General features: G+C 43.5%; 1 protein-coding gene across 2 annotated transcripts in view; it reads left to right on the top strand.

The window, feature by feature from the left end:
• ADAMTS6 (ADAM metallopeptidase with thrombospondin type 1 motif 6) overlaps positions 1-11473 on the top strand; it is a 131786-nt gene extending 120313 nt beyond the window's left edge. For both annotated transcript variants that reach the window (XM_056848778.1, XM_056848779.1), the window contains exons 23-24: positions 447-603; positions 10798-11473. In XM_056848778.1, the coding sequence (XP_056704756.1) occupies positions 447-603; positions 10798-10907 (267 nt within the window). In that variant the 3' untranslated portion in view covers positions 10908-11473. The remainder of the gene's footprint in view (positions 1-446; positions 604-10797) is intronic.
• Positions 11474-26256: the final 14783 nt, after the last annotated feature.

Raw genomic sequence — 26256 nt, forward strand, 5'->3', positions numbered from 1 at the left:
TTTTGGAGGGGGGAAAAGAACAGGTTACATTAGCCACAGCTGGGTTTTGTGCAATAGCTCTTAAAGTCCGCCCTTCAAAGGTTTCCGCAAAGATGAGTTCAATTTTAAATTAGGGAGAAAAATAAAACTCAAATTGATGGATTTGTACTGTATTTTGTATTTTGTACTTGTTGTTTTTTAAATAATTTAGAATTGTGAAATGTAAATAGTTGTACTAAGTTTTTTTAAAATGGCAGTGCCGCAATAAAAACTTATTTGTCTGTCTGTCTTTAAATGACCTGTTTTTCCTCACAGCTGCCCTAAATAGCATTTCTGACACTCTCAAGCAGCCTAGGATTTTCTAGTGTGTGAATCGGTTGTCTCCACCATAATGATGTTCTTTTTATTGCTGAGAATTTTACTAATCTCACTTTGGTTTTTTTCCTTCTTGCTCTTTTTTGATATAGTGTTCAGCACAATGTGGCCTTGGACAACAGATGAGAACTGTTCAGTGTCTTTCATATACTGGGCAAGCATCCAGTGACTGTCCAGATACTGTCCGACCTTCATCAATGCAACAGTGTGAAAGCAAATGTGACAGTACTCCTATTTCCAACACGGAAGGTGAGTGTGGTTTTATTAACCTAACATTAAAAATGAATGCTACTATTGAAAAAAAAATAGTGACTAGTGACTTTCTATTCTAAAACCTGACTAGGGTTTAATTGAAACTGTCCTTGAGATGGAATTTGAAAACTTTTAAAGAAGTGTAAAGGAACTGTATTAAACTTTTCCTGGCTGTTCTGCAACAAACACCCAATTCCTTTTCAAGAGTTCAGGAGCTCACTCCTGGAAAAGGAAACGAAAGGACAGTCTCCAACACGGTTTTTCTAAAATTGCCTGGCTTCTATTGTTTTGAAGCTCAGAGTGGACAAAAAGTTTTCCCCTTTAATCTATGCTAATTAACTATTTGCAAAACAACCTTCCCTCTTGTTAATTGCCTAGCACTAGCCTAATTAGGGAGGAACACAAGACCTATGCTAAAATTTAATTTGAGCGTTTTTAACCGGTTCCTAACATACCCTTATTAAAAGCAGCCTCTATCTAAAACCTTATAAGAATTTCAACAATTGACTGGCTCAACTGAAACCCACAGGAGCACAACACAATAACTCCAGTAACCGCAAAGAACATAACAGGAATGCTAAACTTCCAAATGGAGAATACCCCCCCAAATCCAACCCTCTAGAAATTGAAAGGGGGGGGGGAAGGCAACACCAAACAGACTCCAAGTCCCCTATGCAACTAAAAAGCAGAAGTCTTTCAACAAAAAACCACCAGAAAGTGAAGCCAAAGCGGTGGGGTTGGGGGGAAGCATACCAGAGAAAGCAAACTAAGCAACAACCCCCAACATACCCAAAAAAGAAAAGAAAACCCAGCAAAGGATATTAATAGTAAGGGGAAAAATAAAAGCAAAGCAAAATAGCCTTTTCTAAAAAAAACACCTAGTAGAGCCCCCCCCCACACACACACACAAGCCCCAAAAAGTACAAAACCCAAGTTTAACCACAATGCAAGCAACACAACAGCAAAACCAAAGAACCAAACAGAAGGAAACTAAACTAACAAGGCCCTTTGGCCTCCCCTCCCCCACAACCCACCACCAGGCCCAAAAAACAAATCTGAAGAGAAGATTTTTAAAAACTTTTAAAATAAGCCAAGTTGTTCAAACCAGTCAAAGATCTTCTCCAGGTAGGGTTGCCAATTGCCAGGTAGTAGCAGGAGCTCTCCTGCTAATTCAGCTGATCTCCAGCCAATAGAGATCAGTTCACCTGGAGAAAAATGACCGCTTTGACAATTGAGCTCTATAGCATTGAAGTCCCTCCCCTCCCCAAACCCCGCCCTCCTCAGGCTCCGCCCCAAAAATCTCCCGCCGGTGGCGAAGAGGGATCTGGCAACCCTATCTCCAGGCAGGATCCAGTGCAGCTCCATTCACAGGCTTGCAGCAGACTTGCAGGCAGCAGCAGCAGCAAACCTCCAAAGGCTCAGAGCAGCAACTGAAGCCAAGCTTAGCAGGTTCCATGCCGAGGAGTGGGGAATCATACCCAGTTCTCCAGTTTAGAGTCGGCCGCTCTTAACCACTACACCAAGCTGGACTTCGCCTGAGGGGAGAAGTTTTTGCACCTAAAAGCTAGTTGCAGAAGTTTCCAAAATGGAGCTCTGCACAGGTGTAAAGCTCATCATTATGAATGTACAGATGTCCGTTTGAAGAACAACAGTTAACATGAATGATGCCTGTATTTCCCTCACTAATAAGTGTATTGAAAAGCATCTACAATGTGAGTGGAATACACTGTGTTTTTTCTGTTAGGATCAGCTGCTTGCATCATTCCAATAAAATAAGGCTCAATTCTGATTTTGGTAATCTATAATTATTGGTCCGTTAATGCACAGAAATGAAAATCTAAGGTTGTAAGCATGGATGAAATAAAGCGATGGAACATCTTCTCACATTTAACATCTGCTTTAGTTCTTTGTTATAACAGACATATAACTGGAGAATTAAAGCACTGTATAGCAGGTTTGGGCAAGTTGCCACTGATGATGGTAACATTACATTTGTTATTCAAACTGAGATACTGACAAGTATGTATTTAATTCAACAACACAGAATTATTTTTTAAGTACAGATGGCAGCTGAATCCAGGTTTTGCAAGGTCACTTGAAACTATATCCCTCGAGCAGTCTCATTTGTTTTTCTGTAGGGTTCAGTTTCCTTTATACTTTGTGTGCTTTGTCTTGTGAGATACTTCACTAGCTGAGAACAGTGTGCTATTTTTAATGAACCGCTTCCGTGGGGTGTTTAATTCCATTAGTATACTTTTAACCAGATTCTGAGTATTGGAAATGGAATAGCTAATATTTTTGGTTAGAAGCAGACATTAGTTTAATAATGTTTCCTATGGATAAACATGTTTTCCCTGTGTAGAAGACGTTGTTAAAGTTTGTGGTGAGAATTTGCACTTGAACGAGGAGGGGCTGGAAAGAGACAACATTATGCAGGTTATTGGGTAGACTGTGTTATGTCTATTCTGAAGTAGTTATCTGTGGATAAACGTTCCTGTAGTGATGACTACTTCAGAATAGTTGAAGTAGCCAAAATACCATCCACCCACTAACCGGGGCAGTGCTTTTTCCCCTCAGCACATACCCTCTTGAATGCAGATATCTATCACAGGCAATGTAATGCTGATATACTATGTTTAATAGATATATCAGCATTATAGAAATCCCTGTTAGCTGAGCTGCAGATTGCAGCACATTGACTTAAAAGATGGCTTAATTCTTATCTCCACAGGCTTAGAAATACATTTCTTTTGTGTCTAAAACATTAGGCAATGTCTTTTATATATTTTAGACAGGGTTCAGAAAGCGACTTCGTCATTCAAAAGGGCTTGGGTGTGCCCAGTAGAGTTTTACTGTGAATAGTCAAACTCACTACAGGGGTTGACAAAGTGCCTGAATGCAAAAATATCTTTCATCTGCGTGGCTTCTATGCAGTCCCACATTGGGACTGGGCAGGCGCAGGCCAGCCACGGATAAGATTTGTCAGCTTCTAGCAAAATCTAAAAAGAGAGTGCTCCCCCTCCCCTTGGGGCATGCAATCTCCCCGCCCACCGGTCACATGACCCAAGGGGGAGGGAGCACTCTTCCCTCCAGTTCTCTTTCAGCCGCCACGGAGAGAGAACGTGTTAGCTTTGTCTCTAGCCATGGAGCCCAAGAAAGCTCCACTTTTCAAAAAATGTACCTCTTGTGGTACCAAGATGGGGAAGACTGATCCTCACCTTGAATGTCTCCTTTGTTTGGGAGAAGGCCACATTCCTGCAACTTGCAAAAGTTGCTCCAAACTCACCAACAAGGCCCTGAAGGTTCGGTCGACTCGCCTGCTCTCTCACCTCTTCAAAGAGTCTCTGCGTCCGCGGGGTCAATCTGCTGAGCCTGGTACTTTGATCGGTAAGCCACAGTCCGAAGCGGGACCCCCAACAAAGAAACCCAAGAAGGGTGGCCCTTCTAAGAAGCACTCGTCGGTCACTGTTTGTCCGGCAAAGTTTACTGCTCTGGATTCCCAAGATGGCCACGGCCGTGGCTCTTCGCGCCATGCTTCCCGCTCCAGATCACCTCGGCGCCGATCGCCTTCGTGTTCGCCGAAGTCTCTTCGACGCCGATCACCCTCGTCATCTCCTCGATGCCGATCTCAGGCCAAGTCGTCTCATCTTTTGGCGTCGATCGCCTCCAAAGTAGCTGCGCAGCAGCCCATTACTATCGAGGATTCGCCTCCTCATTCCCTGGCTACCCCCTTGGTTCCGTGTCCAAGCAGGGCCCAGGAAGACTCGGCTGAGTTCAAACAGCACCTCCTTCATCTCTACAAAGATGTGCCTCTGGTGCTTACAAAGTCCCCACAGCCTGGTGATAAGGGGCCTCAGCCAGAATCTGCAGAGCTCCAGGAAGGTGCCCTTCAGCCACCCCCTCCTGTGAGCACCCAACGAGACTCTCAACGGTCAGTCGAAAAGACCCAAGTAGAGTCACCGAAAGGTTCGTCCCATCTCGAACCTGGTCAACGGCCTCGGCGTCGATCGACTTCTCGACGCCATTCTCGAAGTCTGGCTTCGTCCAGATCCAGTCGGCATCGGTCTACTTCGCGCTGTCGCCACCCTACCCATCGGAGCCAATCCTCTTCTCGACGTCGCTCCGCTCGTCGGAGTCAATCCATCTCCCGCAGACGCTGGTTGTCCTCTCGTCGAAGCCGATCTACTCGTCGGAGCCGTTCGTCTCGTCGGAGCCGATCCCACCGTCAGAGCCGATCCTTGAGTCGGAGCCGTTCGTCTCGTCAGAGCCGATCCACTGATCATTCCGAGTATGACGCCTCCTTCTCTCCTGGTTCGGATGAGGATGAGGAATCCCGCACTTCAGTTCCCTCACCCGAGGTCACTGTTGGGGACTCTAAACCGGTTTCTCCTACGGGAGATGTTTGCTTATACGCGGAACAACTAATCCGCATGGCGAAGGCTCTTAAAATTGAGTTTAAACCAGAGGATTCCGGTCCGATAGATGATATTATGGATATCCTCCATAGCCCTGATGTAGGCCCTGTGGCCCTCCCCATGATAAAAAGCATTCTTGAAGTGGTCCGTATCAACTGGGCGTAAATATAGGTCAGGAGCACATTCCTCTCCGCAGGATAGAGAAGGTTGTAAACTGGATACCCTTGCTAGAAAAATTTACACTTCTAGTGCGGTAGGCCTCCGCATTTCCAACTTCCTTGCTGTCATGGCCAGATATCAATACTCCCTTTGGGATCGCGTATCCCCTCAAATTTCCGTCCTTCCTGATGACCCGCTGGTCATCCTTCTGCGGTAGCCATTCAGTCAGAAGGCATGTCTTTAGCAAGACAGCAGCTCACGGCGGCACGCCACGTGGTGGATTCGTCCAGTAAAGCCATTGCGTCCGCCATAGTTATTCGCAGACACGCTTGGCTACGTCAATCTGCTCTCCCCTATGATACTAGATCACGTATCAAGGACCTTCCGTTTGAAGGGATGTCCTTGTTCAGCAACCTTCCTGGATCGCTTGAAAAAGAATAAAACAAATGCAAAGTCCCTAGGGATTACCTCTCAGGCGCCCGACTTTAAGTGGCGTTACTTTGGCCAGCAAGCCAACCAGCTTTCCCGCCCATACTGTTTTCAGGGTTCTTTCACACAACCGTCATTTCGCCCATCCTTTCCTCGCCCTCAAAACGAAAGGAAGTTCCAAAACAAACCTAAGGTCCGCAAAGGCCCCAGAGGGTCTCCAGCCTGTTTTAATAAGCCAAAACAGGCATGACTAGATGTGTCCGTTTGCTTTCTTGATCGCCTGTCTTCTTTTTTCCATGTTTGGTTTTCGATTACCAATAATGTCTGGGTTCTGAAAATAATAAATGTCGGTTACTTCATAGAGTTTGATATGTTACCTCCATATAGACAGTTGGGCCGCGCTCCAACACCGGCCCCTGACCTACTTGTTCAAGAGGTTGACAGTCTCCTCTCCAAGGGGGCTATTGCAGAGGTTCCATCTTCCGACCAGAACCACGAGTTTTACTCCCGCTTTTTTCTTGTGGATAAAAAGTGGGGGAAGCACCCTATCCTGGATCTCCAGGACCTTAATGCCTTTATTAGGACCAGAAAATTCCGTATGCTCACGCTCCCGGAAGTGCTTCCCCTCCTGGACAGGCATATATGGTTTGTAGTGCTAGATCTCCGCGATGCTTACTTCCACATCGCGATTCATACAGAGTGTCGCCAATACCTGAGATTTGAATGTAACGGAAAATGTTACCAGTACAATGTGTTACCATTCGGGTTGTCTACAGCCCCTAGGACCTTTACAAAGTGCCTTGCGGTTGTGGTGGCTCACCTTGCCCTGAAGGGTTGTGTAATATATCCCTACCTCGACGATTGATTAATCGTGGGTCCATCTCAGTCGGAGTTGGCCACTCAAGTCGATTTTGTCCTTTCAGTCCTTAACAACCTGGGTCTTTTAGTTAATTTCTCCAAGTCCAAACTTGTCCCTGCACAAGTGCATACCTTCATTGGAGCGTGTTTGGATGCTGAGCAAGCCAGGGCTTTCCTCCCTGTACAAAGAAGTCACGCCATTCAAAAACTGGTGGCTAGGTTCACTAGGAAACGTTTTCAAACAGCCTATCATATACGACAGTTGTTAGGCCTCATAGCCTCTACCACAGCTGTGGTAGAGTATGCATGGCTCCGTATGCGCCCGCTCCAAAATTGGTTCCTCCGGGCATTTAGGCTCAATGTAGATCCCCAGCACAAATGCCTATCTATCCCCAGATACGTCATTTCCTCCCTACAATGGTGGGCACATGATGTCAATATCCTCTCAGGCGTCCCCTTTCATTGTCCTTCCCCTGAGAGGCACCTGTTCACAGATGCTTCCCTTTCTGGATGGGGGGCTCATTATGGTAACCTTACGTCATGGGGTACATGGTCGCACCTAGAATCCTGGTTGCACATAAATTTATTAGACCTTCGTGCCATCTGTCTTGCTCTATCTTCATTCACAGGGCACCTGGACGGACATCACATTCAGATTGCTACGGACAGCTCCACCGCCCAGTATTATATAAACAAGCAGGGCAGCACAGGGTCCGTTTCGCTCTCCAAAGAGGTTAGCGACATTTGGGAATGGGCCATAACGCACCACGCTACTCTCGTAGCGATTCACATTGCAGGCAAGAGCAACACGTTAGCAGACGCTCTGAGCCGCCTTCCCAATCAGACGCACGAGCTCACCTTGAGCAATGACTGTCTCCACCAAATATTCCAACAGTGGGGTTACCCGCAAATAGACCTCTTTGCCACACACCTCAACTCCGTGTGTCACAGGTTTTATTCGAGGGCGGGAGCCAGCCCGGGCTCACTGGGGGATGCCTTTCAAGCAATTTGGAATGGGGCTCTCTTTTATCTCTTTCCCCCATTCCCTCTACTTCACAAGGTCCTGGCCAAATTGAACCACAACAAGACAGATGCCATCATTGTCACTCCGTTTTGGCCCAGGAGGTCGTGGTTTGCAGTGCTCATGTCACTTGCGCAAGGGAACTACATCCTTCTTCCGAAGGATCCCTCCCACTTCCCCCCAGACCTACAACTCGCTGCCTGGAGGGTGCGGCCCCATGGCAGTGGTCTGACAGGGTAGCTAAGGTTTTACTACACTCCCTGAAGTCCTCCACACGGCGGTCCTATGACGCTAAATTGAGACATTTTTCTAATTGGGCTAAGGTCAAAGATGTTTCACCAATTACTTGCCCGTTATCTACTGTGTTTGATTATCTGTTAACCCTCAAAGATGAAGGTTTATCTAATTCATCCATTAAAGTTTATTTAGCCGCTATTTCGGCTTTTCACCCGGATATCGACTCCTTTTCAGTTTTTTCTCATTTCCTTTCCAAAAAGTTTTTGAGAGGTCTCACTAATTTATATCCTCCCATCACTCCTCCCGTTCCCCAGTGGAGTCTCTCCTTAGTCCTCTCACAGCTCATGAGACCTCAGTTTGAGCCGTTAGCCACCTGCGAACTGGCTCTACTTTCATTTAAGGCGGTCTTTTTGGTCGCAATCACCTCGGCAAGGAGGGTAAGCGACTTATTGGCGCTCTCACATTCCCCTCCTTATACTAAGTTCCACTCGGATAGGGTGGTACTGAAGCCAAAGATATCCTTTTTACCTAAGGTTGTATTGGCCTTCCACCTTACACAGGACATTGTCCTCCCTGTTTTTTTCCCTCACCCATCATCAGATGTTGATAGGGCGCTACACTCCCTCGATGTCCGAAGAGCCCTCCTTTTTTACATTAAGAGGTCTCAGAATTTGATAACCTTTTTGTTTGCTTCGGGGGACACCATAAAGGTCGTTGTGCTTCTCCTCAAACCCTCTCGAGGTGGATCACGTCAACCATTAAACTGGCCTATGATCTTGCTCACCAAGAATGCCCTCCTATGATTAAAGCGCACTCTACCAGAGCGTATACGGCTTCCATCGCCTTTTCTTCCAAGATAGATCTCCGGGACATCTGTAAGGCTGCCACCTGGTCCACGCCCTCCACGTTTATGAAACACTACGCTATGGATGTGGACTCAGTGAGAGATGCAGCCGTGGGACGTGCCGTACTGCAGTCTTTGTTTCGGTGACTGTCCCACACCCATTGTCCTGGTAAGCGAGCTCGCTACTCTCCCAATGTGAGACTGCATAGAAGCCACACAGATGAAAAACAGAGTTTCACTTGCCTGTAACTGTTGTTCATCTGGTGGATCTTCTATGCAGGCACACATCCCTCCCTCCTTCCCCGCTGTGGGACCTTTCTGCTAGACCAGTGGTTGGTTCCGTGGCGGCAGGTTGGAGAACTGGAGGGAAGAGTACTCCCTCCCCCTTGGGTCATGTGACCGGTGGGCAGGGAGATTGCATGCCCCAAGGGGAGGGGGAGCACTCTCTTTAGATTTTGCTAGAAGCTGACAAAATGCTGCTCAAGATCAATTGATCAAGGAGCTTCTAAGGGATAAAAGGAAAGAAGCTGACAAATCTTATCCGTGGCTGGCCTGCGCAGTCCCAATGTGTGCCTGCATAGAAGATCCACCAGATGAACAACAGTTACAGGCAAATGAAACTTTGTTTTTCCCACCCCTTATTTAAAAAGTGTGTAACTGTTTATTACATAACAATTCATTTGCATGCATTATAATAAATAATAATCAGAATAAATAATTGAATAATTGAATAAATGACATCCACTCCTTTTTAATGGGGCTAATTATTTCTGCCAGTGGTGATCCAATACTAAATGAGCAGCAGTTCTTGTGTTTAATACAAAATCTTTAAACTTATTTGGAATCTGCAACTAATTGAGTAAGCATAAATTCTGTACCATCAGAAATTGCATTGACCACCATTGGCCAAATGATAGCTGCTCGGAGGCATTTCCACCATAAATAGGAAAAATTAGCATTTTCAAATTGTCTATGCTAACATTTACCATCCATTCTATGATATATTTTAGCTAGTTTACTTGGATCTAAGTGCCACTGTTTTGCCATTTTTATTGAGTTGCGTCATTAAACATATCGAAAACGTTGAACTTCGATTAAATAGAAATTTCCATACATACATCAGTTTCATGTGCTACACCAGCTGACCATTTCCATGTATTTTTAGTGTAGTGTGCAAATTTGATAATTTCTTATTCCTCTCTGCTAGCAATATCTCATAATTTGTCATTTTCCTTAGTTTTCTTTCATTTGTCATATTGGGTAATCAAAAAACTTTTCAGTTCTACATATTGTATGTTATTTTGCCGTTCAGTTACAGCTGACTTATATCTACTTCAGAGTTTCCAAGGCAAGAGATGTTAAGGGGTGGTTTGCCATTGTCTGCCACTGTGGGGTCTGAGAGAGTTCTGAGAGAGCCATGACTGGCCCAAGGTTACCCAGCAGACTTCATGTGGAGGAATGGGAACCTGGTTCTCCAGATTAGAGTCCACCACTGTTAACCACTACACCACACTGGCTCTCTTGTAAACACTATACACAGTAAATTTCTACTACTAATATTACATAAGATATCATAAGAAACCACCCCTACAAGGCACTTATAATTTAAGCAACCCAATTTTTCCAGTTTGGTAAAGTTCTTAATGTCAGGTTTGAAATGTAATGTTTGTACCTTATTACAAAGGACAATGGGGATAACATAGGTGCCAATTTAGAATTAAATTTATGCCATATCTTAACAATTACAATGGAAGTATCTTTTCTTTCTGCATAAAACATAGGAATCCTACAAAGAGCTAGGCCATCAAGTAATTGAACTCACACCATAAATGTGCTTAACAATGCTAATCATTTTCAGAGTCACAGTTACAATACACGTTTTAGTTCAAAGACCATAAATTTCCAAACATCATACTGAACAGTACAACTTCAGTAAGATTTTGTAAGGAACCAACAAAACATGACGAGAAAAGCTGTAAATGTGAGTTGAGCTTTTTTCTCAGCAATTTCAGTTATCGGAGCCCTCAAGCACAAAGGAAATGTGCTGAAAAATATCAATTGGCGAAATCCTGTATACAGCACCATAATTTTAAAGATATTTAGTAAGAAGTAGCAGAATGAGAAGTTCATAGAGAAGACAGCTACAAAAGCAGCTTATTAGTTTTATTTGTTGGCCTCTGTGAAATTTACACTTACGTAATTATTTTGCCTTTGTATGCCTCCAATAGAATGCAAAGATGTGAACAAAGTGGCTTATTGCCCACTGGTGCTGAAGTTCAAGTTCTGCAGTCGAGCATACTTCAGACAGATGTGCTGCAAGACCTGCCAAGGACATTGACCCACAGAAATGGAAAGGGCCTTGCGATTTCATTGTGGAAACGTGTCCGTCAAAGATTGCTGCACAGTGGAACCAGACAGATGTCCTGTGGAAAATGTAACCACTGGTCAGCCACAGCTGACAGAATTTCAATATTATTTTAACTTCTGTGAAGTGGGATTTATTCATCCAAAGTGCTGGACACAGTATAAGGAGGGCATGCCAAATTGGAAAAATACACACAGTACATACAGAGTAACTTATGGCGGAACATATGTGTACTTTTGACTAATTCCAATAGTCTGTTTACCTCCTTGGACCATTAAGATAATTTTTATTATGGACTTAGCAATGACACTGAAATCCATTTGTATTTAATTTTGTTTAAAGTGTAGCTGTTATGGTTTGGTCAACTACAGAAGTAAAGAAGAATTTTTAAAAAGTTTGTCATAGCTTATAATAACTATTTTATCTTACTGCATAGCACCACAACTTAAGTAAGTGGGCTTGGGGATATTATTTTAGAAGCAATTATAAATCAGAAGTAAAAGAAATGCATTTTCTTTGTTTCATCTAATTTTCTAAGGAATAATCTGTATTTCCTGAATACTGCTGTGAGCCATATCTAAAGCTAAACTAAACAGAACCATGAGAAACATATTCATTTGAGATGAAATAGTTATTTCCTGGGTGCATCAAACAATAAGAAATGCGTGCTACTGGTTTATAGCCATCTTGCCATTTGACAGCTAAACCAGGATTTCCATTAAAAGGGAATATATCCATACAATGGGAGAGTTCCTGCTCTAGTCGTGCAGAACATTTTGGATACGTGTGGCTAATTCCCCATTTTTTTTACTTCAGTTACAGAGTGGCATCCATTCTGCAAACATCTAGTGGTTTGGCTGCTCTGTTACAAATTGATAGTGTAGTTGGGCAGAGGCTTCTGCTGAAAACGATCACTGGTTTTCAGTTTTTCCTTTATTGATATGATAGGAGTGCATTGATTTGAAAGCCAGTGGCAGAGAAGGATTTGAACATACCCACTTTTGGAGATCCTTGCAGAATAAGCAACCAAAGAATACATAAGTTATGAGAATTTGCAAGTCAAAGTATCACAGTTTTTTTTTTCATATTGACCATATGTATTAATATTCTGAATTGTGTTTAAATGTGAAGCTAAGCTCCTTGGGTACAATAGATTCCAGAATCCAGTGAGAGCTAATTCTTATGGCCATACTTCTCCCCCATTCCCTGCTCTGTCAGTGACACAACAAAGAGATAAGGAAAGTGGGTACTTGTTTATATTATTATATTCTACTTGAACACTTGCAGTTTGTAGCAGGTACTTGATGAATGTGCTTTTGTGTCCAACTTGCCTCCTTTGTTGTAGTGCAATTGAGATGATGTGAACACCACCACCTTGTATTAACACTAGAAGTCAAACGGCACTTTTTATGAAAAGAATGCTCATAATGAGACAAGTTTTTATAACATGTATATGATATCTAAATGTGTCAGTATATTTAACAAATTGCAGTAAACCAAACGTGTTGAACAATATTTACTAATGTGAATTAACAGGAAAAACAAAGAGAGTGTTGTACTGGGCAGGAAAAAAAAACCTTGACAATCCATCAGTGGGGTTTTCTGTAGCCCATTTATTCATGACCGTCAAACTCCTGTCATGTTCTACCTCTTGACAGCATGTTTCACTTCCATACACCTGTGAGAAGTGGATTTCATTTCTGGCAAATTTGTTTACTTGGAGCCATTAATTGCTCTCAGTTGCAATGTACACAGCTCTCACTGAAATGGAAGGGTTCTACATAAATATATATATACATTTGAGAGTTAACATGTAGGCATGGTGGGCAATGTAGCTAATGAGTTAAAAACCTTTATGCATCAATCAATAAAAGAAATACCTTGGTGCTAGCATGCCTTGACTAAGTATAAATATGATAAAAGGGATAGATGTTACAAGGGCATTTTGTAGGCAAGACACTACAATCTATCAGGCTCTGGTTTGCTCTGAGGCGTGAATATATTTATTAGTTAATGTGTCTTTTCAACTAACAAAGGATATGATTTATTCAAACAAAACTCCTTTTACCTCACTTAGGACATTGACATTGCAAATAGTGTTTCCACAGACACATTTTGCTCTTTCATTGGTGCTAGAAGACCAAGGAATCCAATGTTTACTCTACAGAACAGAAGAGCACTGAGTTTGGAATTTAAGCAACTCCCTGGAGCAGTGTTGACCTGCATTGCTAAAGGGAATAAATGAAAAAATGCAGAATGTATTGGAATTACAAATGGACCCCTATGTAGCTTGAGACCTGAAATACAAAACTCTGAATAAAAGAGATAAATCATTGGTTTTCACAGCACAGGACATTGCTGCTACACTATAGCCATCTATATAATCTAAGCTAAAATATAAAAGTATTATATTCCTAAATAGTGACAATAGGACCATTTGTATAGGCTACATAAAGTTGGGAAGCCTCGGAATTCAGCAGTAATTACGGTAAGCTCACAACATGGTGCTGGTAATTCCATTGAGCAATGCTGTCAACTGTCAGGCTACAGTTCTGAAACAAAATAATGCCTACAGTTCCACCTGTCCAAAGGTACACACCTAGAAACAGTCCATTTTGGGAAATCTTGATTAATGGTATAGATATAACAGAGGTTTCCTTAACCATACAGAACGGGAAAACCCCTCTGTATTATTGTAATTAGTTGCTTATTATTTTATATGCAGTATTAATGTGGTACACTGTTACGTTGTTATTTTATTTGCTTTTGTAAATTATATGCTAATTTATTTCCATGTTTCCTAACACTTGTCTTACATTGTCATCCATTCTGCTGCTTGTAACACTTGATGCAGTACAATTCCACACCAGGCACAGATTTGTTTTTAACATAGATAATTTAGTAAAATAAAAAATGCAGCTTTAAAGAATGAACCTTCTGGTAACGATCTGTTCACTGACATCCCTGGTCAAGAATTTTGCTAGCACAAATATTTACTTCATCGAAAGCTCTTCTGAAAGCATAATTACTTTTTAGTAAAGATAACACATCAAGTAATGCCTCTCTGTTGTCTCACACTCTTTTCCCTGGCTATAACTGTATTTGGGCATATTGTGGAAAGGCCGTGAGGCATAAGTCACTACATGCTGGTGCTGTACAACCTTCATTTGGGTTAGTAAGGCTCCAGTGCAGGCACCAAGGAAATTAAGTCTGTTGTTAACGGCACTTGCAGAGTGTGAGCGTGGCCCTTCTTAGGGGAATTGGTTGTTTGCTAGTTTGCTGTTGCAACTTTGACTCTGGTTTTGAGTCGTAGGTGGCAGGGGAGAAGGGTGGGCCAAAGGATTGATGGACGAATGGGGCAAGAGGCAAAGCAACTGCATAATCGCCACTGGCAACCCTAATTTATTAGCACAGAAAGAAAAGATACTAACTTTTCTGGTCACATATTAGAAATTGTGGGCTGTATTCAGATACCATGATAAATCATGGTTTATAAACTGATTCAATAAACCCCTGGTAATTGGGAGGACTGAACGCACACAGAGCAACAAATAGGTTTGTCCTTAGGCATTGTTACAGGATTTCAGATTAGGGTTTGTATCTGATTTGTTATCCACATTTTGAACTAATTGTGGCTTGTAATGAGTTTGTGACAGTTTGTGAAGCAGCACCACCCTTTGCATCCACCTGGCTTCAGAGACAACAATATAAAGAATATATTCTCCTTGCTAAAAGGCAGAAAAAACAAGAAACAGAAATACTGGACAATGCATGAGCTGGGATTTGTTACTTATATTTGGTAGACTAGCCAGGATTTGTTGCACAAACCATGGTTTATACAGGTCATGGTTCATAGTGAAGTTTGAACTTATTTTTTTATTTAATTTATACCCTGCCTTTCTCCCCAATGGGACATGCAAAGCCACCGGCGGGAGGTTTTTGGGGTGAAACCTGAGGAGGGCGGGGTTTGGGGAGGGACTTCAATGCTATAGAGTCCAATGGCCAAAGCAGCCATTTTCTCCAGGGGAACTGATCTCTATCTTTTGGAGATCAGTTGTAATAGCAAGAGATCTCCAGCTACTACCTGGAGGTTGGCAACCCTAAGGCTGGAGGATACAAGTGCTAATGGAAGGCACACAGAGTTTTCCCACATTACTTTTCTGAGTCCCTTTTGACCTCCCAAAAGACTTACTCCTAGGGTTATGGGACCAGCATGGATAAGCAGCTGCATGACTCAGGGCTGCAGTAAGGAGTAAGTTTTTCTGTCAGTGGAGCTGTGCTGACGGAAGATGGAGGGGTAATTTTATTCCCCTTTCCTTACTGCACCCTCCCCCCCCCCCCCGCCCAATATGCATGTCTGGCCATGCAAATTTTGCGACCCCAGGAATAATCTTTGTGGGATCAAAATGGATGGCGGGGGAAGGGAGAGGAATGAAAAAATCTGTTCCATTGGTACTTCTTATGAGACAAACCAAAGCTATTAGCAGTCTATTCAAATGTTTCTTCATGGCTGGGTTCTATGGATATTTACCTTTTTCAAGCACTTTTCAAGAGTCCCCTACACATTTCCCACAATTATTGATTTTCTGTTGATGGGTTGCTGTGACATCATTTTACTGAACAAACACGGCACAAATCCGTGCATTTTGGAGCACAGTTGCATATTTTCTGCTCACATTATCGGATTTCTCACTTCCAAATCCTTTTCCATAGAATTCCAACAAGCAATCCTGACTTTGACAAAGGTAAGTAATCTTAAAACTAGGCTCTCTATTCTCATTCATATTTATACTATGTGTTTGGTGAACACCTAAATCCGTTTTTGTGATAGATGAAGGGGAAGTCTGATTGTAAGCCGGTCTGACTTTTCCTTAAGTGGTAGAGAAAGTCAGCATATAAAAACCAATTCTTCTTCCCCTTCTCCTCCTCCTTTCCTGCACACCTGCCCTGGGAAGCTGCAGCAGGACCAGAACAACCCCCATCAGCAGGTCTGGGCAGGCAGGCAGGCAAATCTGGGCTTGGAAGGAGAAGAGCAGCCTGAGAGGCGCAAGTGGGACACAAGGGAGGATGGGGCCTGGATTGGGCAAGGATGAAAGGAGGGACTTGATGTTCTTAAGGAAGGAGGCAGAGAGACGGAAGAAGGGAGGCAAGGTTGGAAGAAAAACTGACAGGAGCTAGAATCAGAGATGAGAGAGAAAGATAGCCCAGTAGAGATGGAGCAGATGGTTAACCTGTAGAAGGCGGCAGGAAAGGAGGCTTGAATAACAAAAGGGGAAACCCTCAGGAAGTCAGATCCTCATCATCAAAAGATTGTAGGCGATAGGGCATATGTGGGCTCAGAAGCTGTCAGTGACAAGCCTGTTTGCACAGGATATTACACATATCTGGATATTGACAGATGTAAGTCAATATCTAATAAACTGCTGAAAACTGAATCTGTTGGTCCACATCATTAATGGCAGGTTGGTTTATCATGTCTCTCTGTCTCTCTCTCACACACACACATACACACACACAGTGTAATGTGCACTTAAAGCAGTTTAGGCTAAAATTCACAATCTTACTCTGACTCATAGAATCATAGAGTTGGAAGGGGCCACACAGGCCATCTAGTCCAACCCTCTGCTCAATGTAGGAGCAGCCTAAAGCATCCCTGACAAGTGTTTGTCCAGTTGCTGTGTGAAGAGTCCCAGTGAGGGGGAGCTCGCCACCTCCCTAGGCAGCCGATTCCATTGCTGAACTACTCTTTCTGTAAAAAAAATTTTCCTAATGCCAACCAGTACCTTTCCGCCATAATTTATGCCCATTATTGTGAGTCCTATCCTCTGCTGCCAACAGGAACAGCTCCCTGCCCTCCTCTGACAGCCTTTCAAATACTTAAAGAGAACAATCATGTCCCCCCTCAACCACTTCTTTTTCAGACTAAACATTTCCAAGTCCCTCAGCCTTTCCTCCTAGGGATTGGTCTCCAGGCCCCTGATCATCCTTGTCGCTCTCCTCCACACCCACTCCATTCTGTCCACATCCTTTTTGAAGTGGGGCCTTCAGAACTGCACACAGTACTCCAGGTGCAGCCTGACCAATACAGTGTACAGCTGGACTTTGACATGTGCGATTTGGATGTTATGCCCCTGTTGATACTCCCCAAGACTGCATTAACTTTTTTTGCCGCTGCATCCTCATTTTTGTTACCCAGAAATAGAACTCTGCACTTGTCCTTGTTGAGTTGCATCTTGTTCACTTTTCCAGTGTGTTCAGATCTCATTGAATTCTATATTTTCTGGGGAGTTCGCTACTCCTCCCAATTTGGGGTCATCTGCAAATTTAGTGTAGTCCCTCCACCTTCTCATCCAGATCATTTATAAAAAGATTGAAAAGTACTAGCCTCAGAACTGAGCACTGTGGCACCCCACTGGACTTCTGTACAATCAGATAAAATGCCACGGACAACTACTTTTTGGGTGCGATTCTCCAACCAGTTCCCTATCCACCAAGCTATCCTAGAGTCGAGTCTTCAGTGGTAAAGAACATAGATGGCGTAGTATAAATATGAATGAAAACAGAGAGTCTAGTTTGACAAAGCTAAGTAATATTTTCACTGCTAAATTCTGAGCAAACTGAGGTTTCTAAAGAGTCTTCAAAAACTGCTCCATGAGTGCATGGCCATCATCAAACCTGGAGGTGAGTATGGATAACTGTGACCAGATCGTGCCTCTCAAGCAAATATTGTGTGCGTGTTAAGTGCCGTTAAGTCGCTTCCAACTCATGGCGACCCTATGAATCAATTCCTCCAAAATGCCCTATCTTTGACAGCCTTGCTCAGGTCTTGAAAATTGAGGGCTGTGGCTTCCTTTATTGAGTCAATCTCTTATTGGGTCTTCCTCTTTTCCTACTGCCCTCAACTTTTCCTAGCAAGACTGTCTTTTCTAGTGACTCTTGCCTTCTCATAATGTGACCAAAATACGATAGCCACAGTTTAGTCAAGCAAATATTACAGCAAGTCAAAGTTGGCTAAAAATACTGTATTCCACTGAAGAGAAATATGTCTACAGGTACAGATCAAATAGCACCTCCAGGTTAAAGTGCAACAAATGCATTTAAGAGGTGCCATCTATTACCAAGGCACCTATATGGGGCTACTTAGCATCTCTTATGGGGGCAGAAATGCAGGATATAATTCTGTTCAATCAATCAATAAAATACTTCTTAGAGAAAAACAAACATCTGGAGAACACGATATAGTACTTTATTTTAAGTACAAAAAAATAACTACAAGATCTCCCAATTTACAATTAGTGAAAAAAGATGGAAATCATAAACATAATAGGCCCCAGACTAAACGTCTTGTCCATCACTCATTATAATTTTTAAAAGTTACAAACCAGAAGATATACACCATAAGATGCAAGTGTAGCTATGACCCTTATGCCTTCCTTTTGTTGGTATATGTCTATCTTCTGGGCCAATGACCAACCAGTTGTTCTGCCAAACTGAGTATTTTGCAAGCTCCCAGTCCAAATGCACTCTCCAAGAATGTCTGGTGAGCCGAAATTCTAACAACATTTGCAAACTAGTAGGAGACTTGGTAAAAAATAGATAGGAGTGGGCTGCCCAACTCAAAGGTGCAGCATTGCAATGGTGAGGCTGTGAGGTATTGGAGAAGCCTAGAAAAATGACACCTGATGTAATGGAAAAACCAGAGGGAAGGCTGTTAAGAAAGTCCAAACACCTGTGAATCTGGCTCACCATCTGTTCTTCAGTTATGAACAAGGTGCCAATTGTCTGTCGACAGTTTGCTGTTTGTGAGCAGTTTGAGCTTGTTTGTCAGGTTACTTTTCAAGTGTTTAGACTGTACAGCACAGAGCCCGATGGCAGTCCTGCTTTCCTTTTTCCCTCCCCTACACCGACCTGTTGTTACTGCACGGCACTTGGCAACCAATAGTATGAACAAACTAAAAGGAAAAACACAGTTAGCCAGCCAGCGATTATAAGTAACTCTTTAAAAAACTCTAATCATTTGGCGTTCATATAAATCTGTGTTATCAATATGGTTTCATGCATGTGCATTTTTTGCTTAGCCTTATGGGAGATATATTTTCCCCCATGTCATTCAATGATCTAATTGACCATCCATGACCCTGAATAGAACCAATTTCATCTACGGTATAGTCTCTTGCCATGAAAATCCCAAAAGGGGTCGCCATAAGTCAGCTGCGACTAGACGGCACTTTACACACACACACATAGATGCAAAAGCCCCAGCAAAGCAGATAAATCAATCACCACTGCAATGAAACAAAACTCCCCCACTGCAGCTACTTTGCAGATGCAAAGCTGCTCAACATCCTTCACAGTGATCAACAGATAGGTGAACATACATTCTGTTCAGATCACAGGGATTGTGGATTTTCAGACAAAAATGTTAGACTGCAAACATTTTCACTACGAAAACTGTAGCATCTCTAGATACTCTTAAACTATTTGCAAAGTCAGACTAGTTCAATCAAAATCTGAGCCCAGTAGCATCTTAGAAACCAACAAGATTTTCAGAGCTTTCAAGAGTCAAAGGGTGAAAATTCATGGTCGCTTTAGCCTCCTTTATTCCCTGTTTCAGCCAGGATTCAGCCAGGATCGAATGCATGCGTTTCACCGAACGTGTGTTCGATCCTGTCTGAGTCCTGTCTGAAACAGGGAATAAAGGAGGCTAAAGTGACCATGCATTTTTGCCCGAAGCTCACATCATCTGATACTGGAGCCGAATCTAGCTGTTCTACTGCAGACCAATATGTCTGTCCTCTGAAATTGGTGCAACCAAGGTACTCTTACACATAAAACTCCACTGTTTTGCCATATCACTTCCAACCAAACAGGCCCTGGATGACATCACCTTTTAATTTAATGACATTGCCCCACAGCAAGTGAGGAGACATTTCCCAAAGAGGTAGCCAGATATATCTCTTTCCTACCTCGCCTTATTTGGGCAGTTATCCAGTGAGGAACCTCCCTTGGTCACACCTCTGACCAGTCAAGAGTGAACACATGAACACATGAAGCTGCCTTCTAGAAGAAGAAGAAGAGTTGGTTTTTATATGCTGACTTTCTCTACCACTTAAGAAAGAATCAAACAGGCTTACAATCACCTTCCCTTCCCCTCCCCACAACAGACACCCTGTGAGGTAGGTGGGGCTGAGAGAGCTGTGACTAGCCCAAGGTCACCCAGCTGGCTTCATGTGTAGGAGTGGGGAAACCAATTCAGTTCACCAGATTAGCCACTGCCGCTCATGTGGAGGAGTGGGGAATCAAACCTGGTTCTCCAGATCAGACTCCACCGCTCCAAATCACCGCTCATAACCACTATACCACGCTGGCTCTGAATCTACCGAATCAGACCCTCGGTCCATCAAAGTCAGTATTGTCTACTCAGACCAGCAGCGGCTCTCCAGGGTCTCAGGCTGAGGACTTTCACATCATTTACCTGCCTAGTCCCTTTAACTGGAGATGCTGGGGATTGAATCTGGGACCTTCTGCATGCCAAGCTGATGCCCTACCATTGAACCACGGCCCCTCTTTGAAATCTTTGCCTTCCTGGAAGTCTAGGACTAGATATTTTGTTCTGATTATTTCTCTGTTCCTGGCTTCAGGTCTTGCGGTGTTGCCCTTGGTCTTAGCTCAACTGCTACACCTAGTCCTGCTCCATGTATGCCTTCTTCTCAGGACTTCTCCTTGGATTATTGCCTGGAGTTGCCCCCTTCCTGCAACTTCAAACCTCTGCATTTGTGCAAGTCCGCACAAAATGTGTTAGTAATTTCTTTCTCCACTCTCCTTGCTGTCCTCTTTCTCTCCTCACCCTAAACTTCTGTTTCTTGAGTTTCGTGTTGCACAACTGTGTGGGCATTCAGACCCTTATTGAGGTCATTTTGACATTATATTCAATTAGGCTTACTCCCGCTAGGGCTGCCGTCTCTGAATTAGATTTGGGGTTGGTAACTGGGGAGGATGGAGTTTAGGGAGGGGAGGGAGCTCAGGATGTGAAGCCGTAGAGTCTGCTTTCTGAACCTGCCATTTCCTCAGGGGGGATTTCTTTAGTCTGGAGATCTGTTTCAATTCTGGGAGAACTCCAGGCCCCAAAGGCAATTTGACAAACATAATCCCCATATAAATGTGCACAAGAGTGTGGCCTTATTCTAATTATATGTATGGATGGAGGGCTATATGAACAGACATGCACAAATGGTAGTTCAGAGAACTGGGGTAGCATAATGGTTAGCATGTTAGACTACAACTGCAGAACCCGGTCTTCAAATCTTCATTGCCATGAAAGTCACTCAGCCACCTTGAGCAAGGCATGTTCTCTCATTCTAACATAACACCTGGGGAGGGGAGACCATGTACCCTACCCCAAACTCCTTGGAGAAAGGATTGTCTGAAAATCTAGCAAATAAATAGTTGATCCCAATGAAGGCATGCTCTTGTTTGCTCAAGGTTTCTCATTTGGTTGGACCAATTTGGTTGTTTCGGATCCAATCTTTTTTATTGCAATATTGTTGAACAAGTGCATAAAAATGTGTTGGAAGCTGATTGACAGTATAGTTTGAATAGTACAAGCTTGGTTTAAGCAAACAAAAACCACTCAAGGAAAAGCCAAGTTAGAAAGACAAATGAGATGCCTGACATTCTTCTTCAGATTTGTTTTTTTAACTCCCCTTCAATAGCAAATCTGGAACAAATTTCTTTTTTTATATACCCAGTATAACTTTTACAGCATTTAAAGAATATTTATTATCATGTTATTTCCTGGTACAATAGAAAAAGCCTCTACTTTGATTAATACTCTAGTAAATAAGTACTGAAAATATCCCTCAGTTAGAGCATCTTTGGCTAACCAGACAATCCACTCCTATTCCAGTGCACAAATCTGATTTACAACATATTTCAAAATATTTATATTTTTTCAGGGATTCCATCATTCCCTCAGCCAGGAAGTACCCTGCTGTGTTTGAAAATGTCTGGACATCAATTGTCATTGTTTACAAAGTTATTTTGGAAAATAGCAAGCATTGTGGCATTTGACAGAGTCAGTAATGCAATTACCAATTTTGTATACATGATCCAACTGACCTCCTGGATTCAGAAGCTCAAAACTCAAAGGAGAAACAGTGTAACAGCAGCAAAATGTTTGTTTAATTTGGGTCTGTAGTTGGTCAGTGATAGGTGATTTATGTTATGGCCAAATTGGCAAAGATGCAATTAGTTTAACAATTCCTTATATGTACATAACAATGCTAACAGAAACATACAAATATGCCCAAGGCTTCTCTTTGTGGGTACATAAGAACATAAGAAAAGCCCTGCTGGATCAGACCAAGGCCCATCAAGTCCAGCAGTCTGTTCACACAGTGGCCAACCAGGCGCCTCTAGGAAGCCCCCAAACAAGACAACTGCAGCAGCATCCTGTCTGTGTTCCACAGCACCTAAGATAACAGGCATGCTCCTCTGATCCTGGAGAGAGTAGGTATGCATCATGACTAGTATCCATTTTTACTAGTAGTCATGAATACTCCTCTTCCATGAACATGTCCACTCCCCTCTTAAAGCCTCCCAAGTTGGCAGGGAGTTCCACAATTTAACTATGTGTTGTGTGAAGAAATACTTCCGTTTATCAGTTTTGAATCTCTCACCCGCCAGCTTCAGCAGATGACCCCAAGTTCTAGTAATATGAGAGAGGGAGAAAAGCTTCTCCCTGGTATTCTGATCCATTTTGTGCACAGGAATATTTGGGAACTCTTTGGATACATAGACGAGAGCGAGGTCCTCCAGTAACATTTGCAGGAAGGCTCAAGTGTTGTTTTTTAAGAAGCTGAATTGTAAAAAGTTCATTCTTTACTAGTGCCTTGGGGATGTTTTAAAGATTGCAGCCAAGAATTTAATGAAATCTGAATAGTTCCTATAAAGTTGACCACCATCTACTCCAAGCTGTGATTTGTAAGGCCATAGAACAGTGTGTCTAGGGTGGGGCCAATACAAACGTTGTAACTTCAGCACAATTTCACAGACCCGTCATTGTCAGCGAACGCTTATGCGCCATGTACATATTATTGCTAAGTGTGCCAAAAGAAGGAATACCTGTAGGTAAAGAAAAATAAGCACTGAAAGGCATCCTCTCATGGCTGAAGTGTCAGAACCAAGTCCTTGGGTGGAGTTTTCTGGCCCTTTTGTTCTTGGTCCTGTCTGTTGCTTGCAGACCAGTCACAGATTGATTGTTTTCTGGGATTATTTAGAAACCTGTAGGAAATCCAGGCCCTGACCTGGATGGCCCAGGCTAGCCTGATCTAGTCAGATCTCAGAAGTTAAGCAGGGTCAGCCCTGGTTAGTATTTGGATGGGAGACAACCAAGGAATACTAGGGTTGCTGTGAAGAGGAAGGCCCTGGCAAACCACCTCTGTTAGTCGCTTGCCATGAAAACTCCAAAAGGGGTCGCCATAAGTCAGCTGCGACTTGACGGCACTTTACACAGACACAGAGAAATCCAGCCACTTTTGACATGAAAAAAACCATTGTTCCCTGGCTATAGGGTTGCTGGTTTAGGACTTTAAGGGTGCCACTGTATCTTCCTGTCCTGATCCATGATCTGTTTATCTGTCTTTGAGAGCCAACACGCTACCTGGACACTCTTTTCTTAGTTTGCCTGTAATACCTGGGGCATAATTCTACACACAAAAAATTAAGCATGTGCTTGGATTGTTGCATGTTCAGTTTTGTTTGTTTCATTTACAAGATCTTTATTCTTCCTTTCTGCCTAATCGGGGCCACCAATGCAGCCAACAGTTAAAACACATCATTGTAAAAACACATAGTATAAACAAGTAAAACCAACACTAAAATATATATCTAAAAACACAGAGTAAATTAAACCATAGGGCAAGAAGGTCCCAACTTGCCCCAGCCATATAGGGTTTTAAAGGTCAACACCAAGACCTTGAATTTGTCCTGGAAACAAATTGGTAGCCAAGGTAGATGGGCCAAGAGTGGAGTGATATGGCACCTATGACTCACTCCAGTAAGCCTCCTGGCTGCAGAATTCTGTATCAACTGAGGTTTCTGAACACTTTCAAGGGCAGCTCCCACACAGCGGGAATTGCAGTAATCTATACTAGATGTAACCAGGGCATGCACCACAGTGGCCAGATCTTTTCTGCCGAGGAAAGGCCACAGCTGGCTAACCAGTCAATGCCACTAAAAGGCACTCCTGGACTCAACTGCCACCTGCTAAGCCAGCAGCAGTCCCAGGTTCAGGAGCATCCCAAAGCTACGGACCTGTTTCTTCATGGGGAGTGCAAGTCAATCCAGAATAGGTGACACCTTAAATCCCAGGTCAGACCTCCCGCTCACAAAGAGCACTTCCATTTATGTTGATTTGCTTTGGGTTCTGTTCTTGGAATTTGCTCTCGCTGAGCCAAGCCCTACTAACAGGGCACTGACAAAGGTAAAGAGACAGTAAAGCAAGTCAAAAGTTTATCAGCCTATTTTATCTCAGCTACAAAGTATTGTGGAACTGGGTACTAAGAGCTAGCTGCTTTTAGGAGCGCCAACGAAGGACAATGCAAAGGTGTTCACTGAAATCCATTGAAATGTCACAGAGTATGCAAGGTGGCACATGTTCCAAGAGTCATACTACAGCATCCTTTGTGTCCAATTAGACTATGGCCGAAAACGCACGGGCACTTACTCCTGTTTCTTCCCAGTGTCCTCCCCGTTCCAGCCAGGATCAGTTCAAACCGGGCGGGGGGACAATCTGTGCGCAGAACCTCTCTTGATCTGTGGCGAGTCAGCGTGCTGATCTGCCCATCAAAACAGAAAACGCCGGAGACACGCACTTCCTGGCCGTTCAGCAAAGCACGCTCCTGGTGGTGATTGGCCGACTCACTGACCAACGACAGCCCTGCGCTCCCACTTTTCAAAAAATTTGGAAACGAAAGGGGGTGAGGTTGTCCAGGGAGGGGTTTGGAGGCGTGCGGGACGTCATGACGCCAGAAGAATAGGCTCCTGTTAATCTGAGGTGAGCCAGGGTTAACGTTTGGGGTCTTCATTCACAAAGCTGGGTTCATTTTGGGTCGAGACAACGCTCAGCCAGCAGCATCTGAGGTGTCGTTTGTTTGCAAGAATTTGGTCCTGGTTGGAACTGGAAATAAAATGGGAGGAGACTGGGCGGAGACCGGAGTAAGTGCCCGTGCGTTTTCGGCCTAAATATTAACCCCTAGTTGGGTTGTGGAAACCCTCACTCAACTAGCGTTTAAAGTGTGACCTTCAAAGTGGAGTGTGGGAGGGAAATGGGCTCCTGAAGCTGCCTTCTACTGAATCAGACCCTCGGTCCATCAAAGTCAGTATTGTCTACTCAGACCGGCTGCGGCTCTCCTGGGTGGTTGCAAAGGTTTCATCTGCCTGAGACCCTGGAGAGCCGCTGCCGGTCTGAGTACTGACTTTGATGGAGCGACAATACTGACTTTGATGGACCGAGGGTCTGATTCAGTAGAAGGCAGCTTCATGTGTGTTCATGTGCAGGCAGAAATGTCCCTCCCTTCCGCCCTGTGTTCTTTTGCAGGCAGAAAAGGGGCACGTGGAGCAGGCTGTTGCCAGTTCTACGCGTCTCCTGGGTAGAGTCCGTTTTCCCCCACTGGCACTAGTTTGAAGGTGAATGCCGGTCACACATTAAATGCGAGTTGGGTTGGGGTTTCCCTAATAGGAAACAGGAACTCCCCCTTTCCGAGAACCACCCTTACTTCTCTGCTTTTCTTCTCTAGTGAGGTCTCAAAAGCCACCAATGTAAAGGGAGAAACAGGAATCAATATAGAAAGTGTTGCAATTTCAGCACCTATGCTCACCTAGTCACCACCAGCCCCAGAGTTAGGGTTTGTCTGCTAGATGCCGGGGTACTTACTTGGCTCAGGCCCATCTCCAACTGTGCAAGATTCTGCCCCACGTGCGTATTTTCATATGCCTTCTCCACTTCACAAACTTCTTTTTGGCTCCCCCACCCACCCATTTTTTGTTCCCCTTTCTTTAACCTTCTGACAGAGTAAACTGGTTGACAGCACAGCTTGAAAATAAGCACTGGATTTGAGACAGATGATTGAGAATAATATTTTAAATACTACTGCAGTTCTTTTTATTAGACAATGTAAATGCACAGAGCATTATATTTGAAACCTCCTGGTGTTGGAAAAATTAGATTGTCACTCAGTGGCATAATAAAAATATTGCTAGAGCTTGCTGACAGGTGGAAACCCACGACGTGCTTCTAGCATTCCAGACTAGACTAGTGCCC

Source organism: Euleptes europaea, chromosome 4, assembly GCF_029931775.1.
Source record: "Euleptes europaea isolate rEulEur1 chromosome 4, rEulEur1.hap1, whole genome shotgun sequence".
NCBI classification, from domain to species: Eukaryota; Metazoa; Chordata; class Lepidosauria; order Squamata; family Sphaerodactylidae; genus Euleptes; species Euleptes europaea.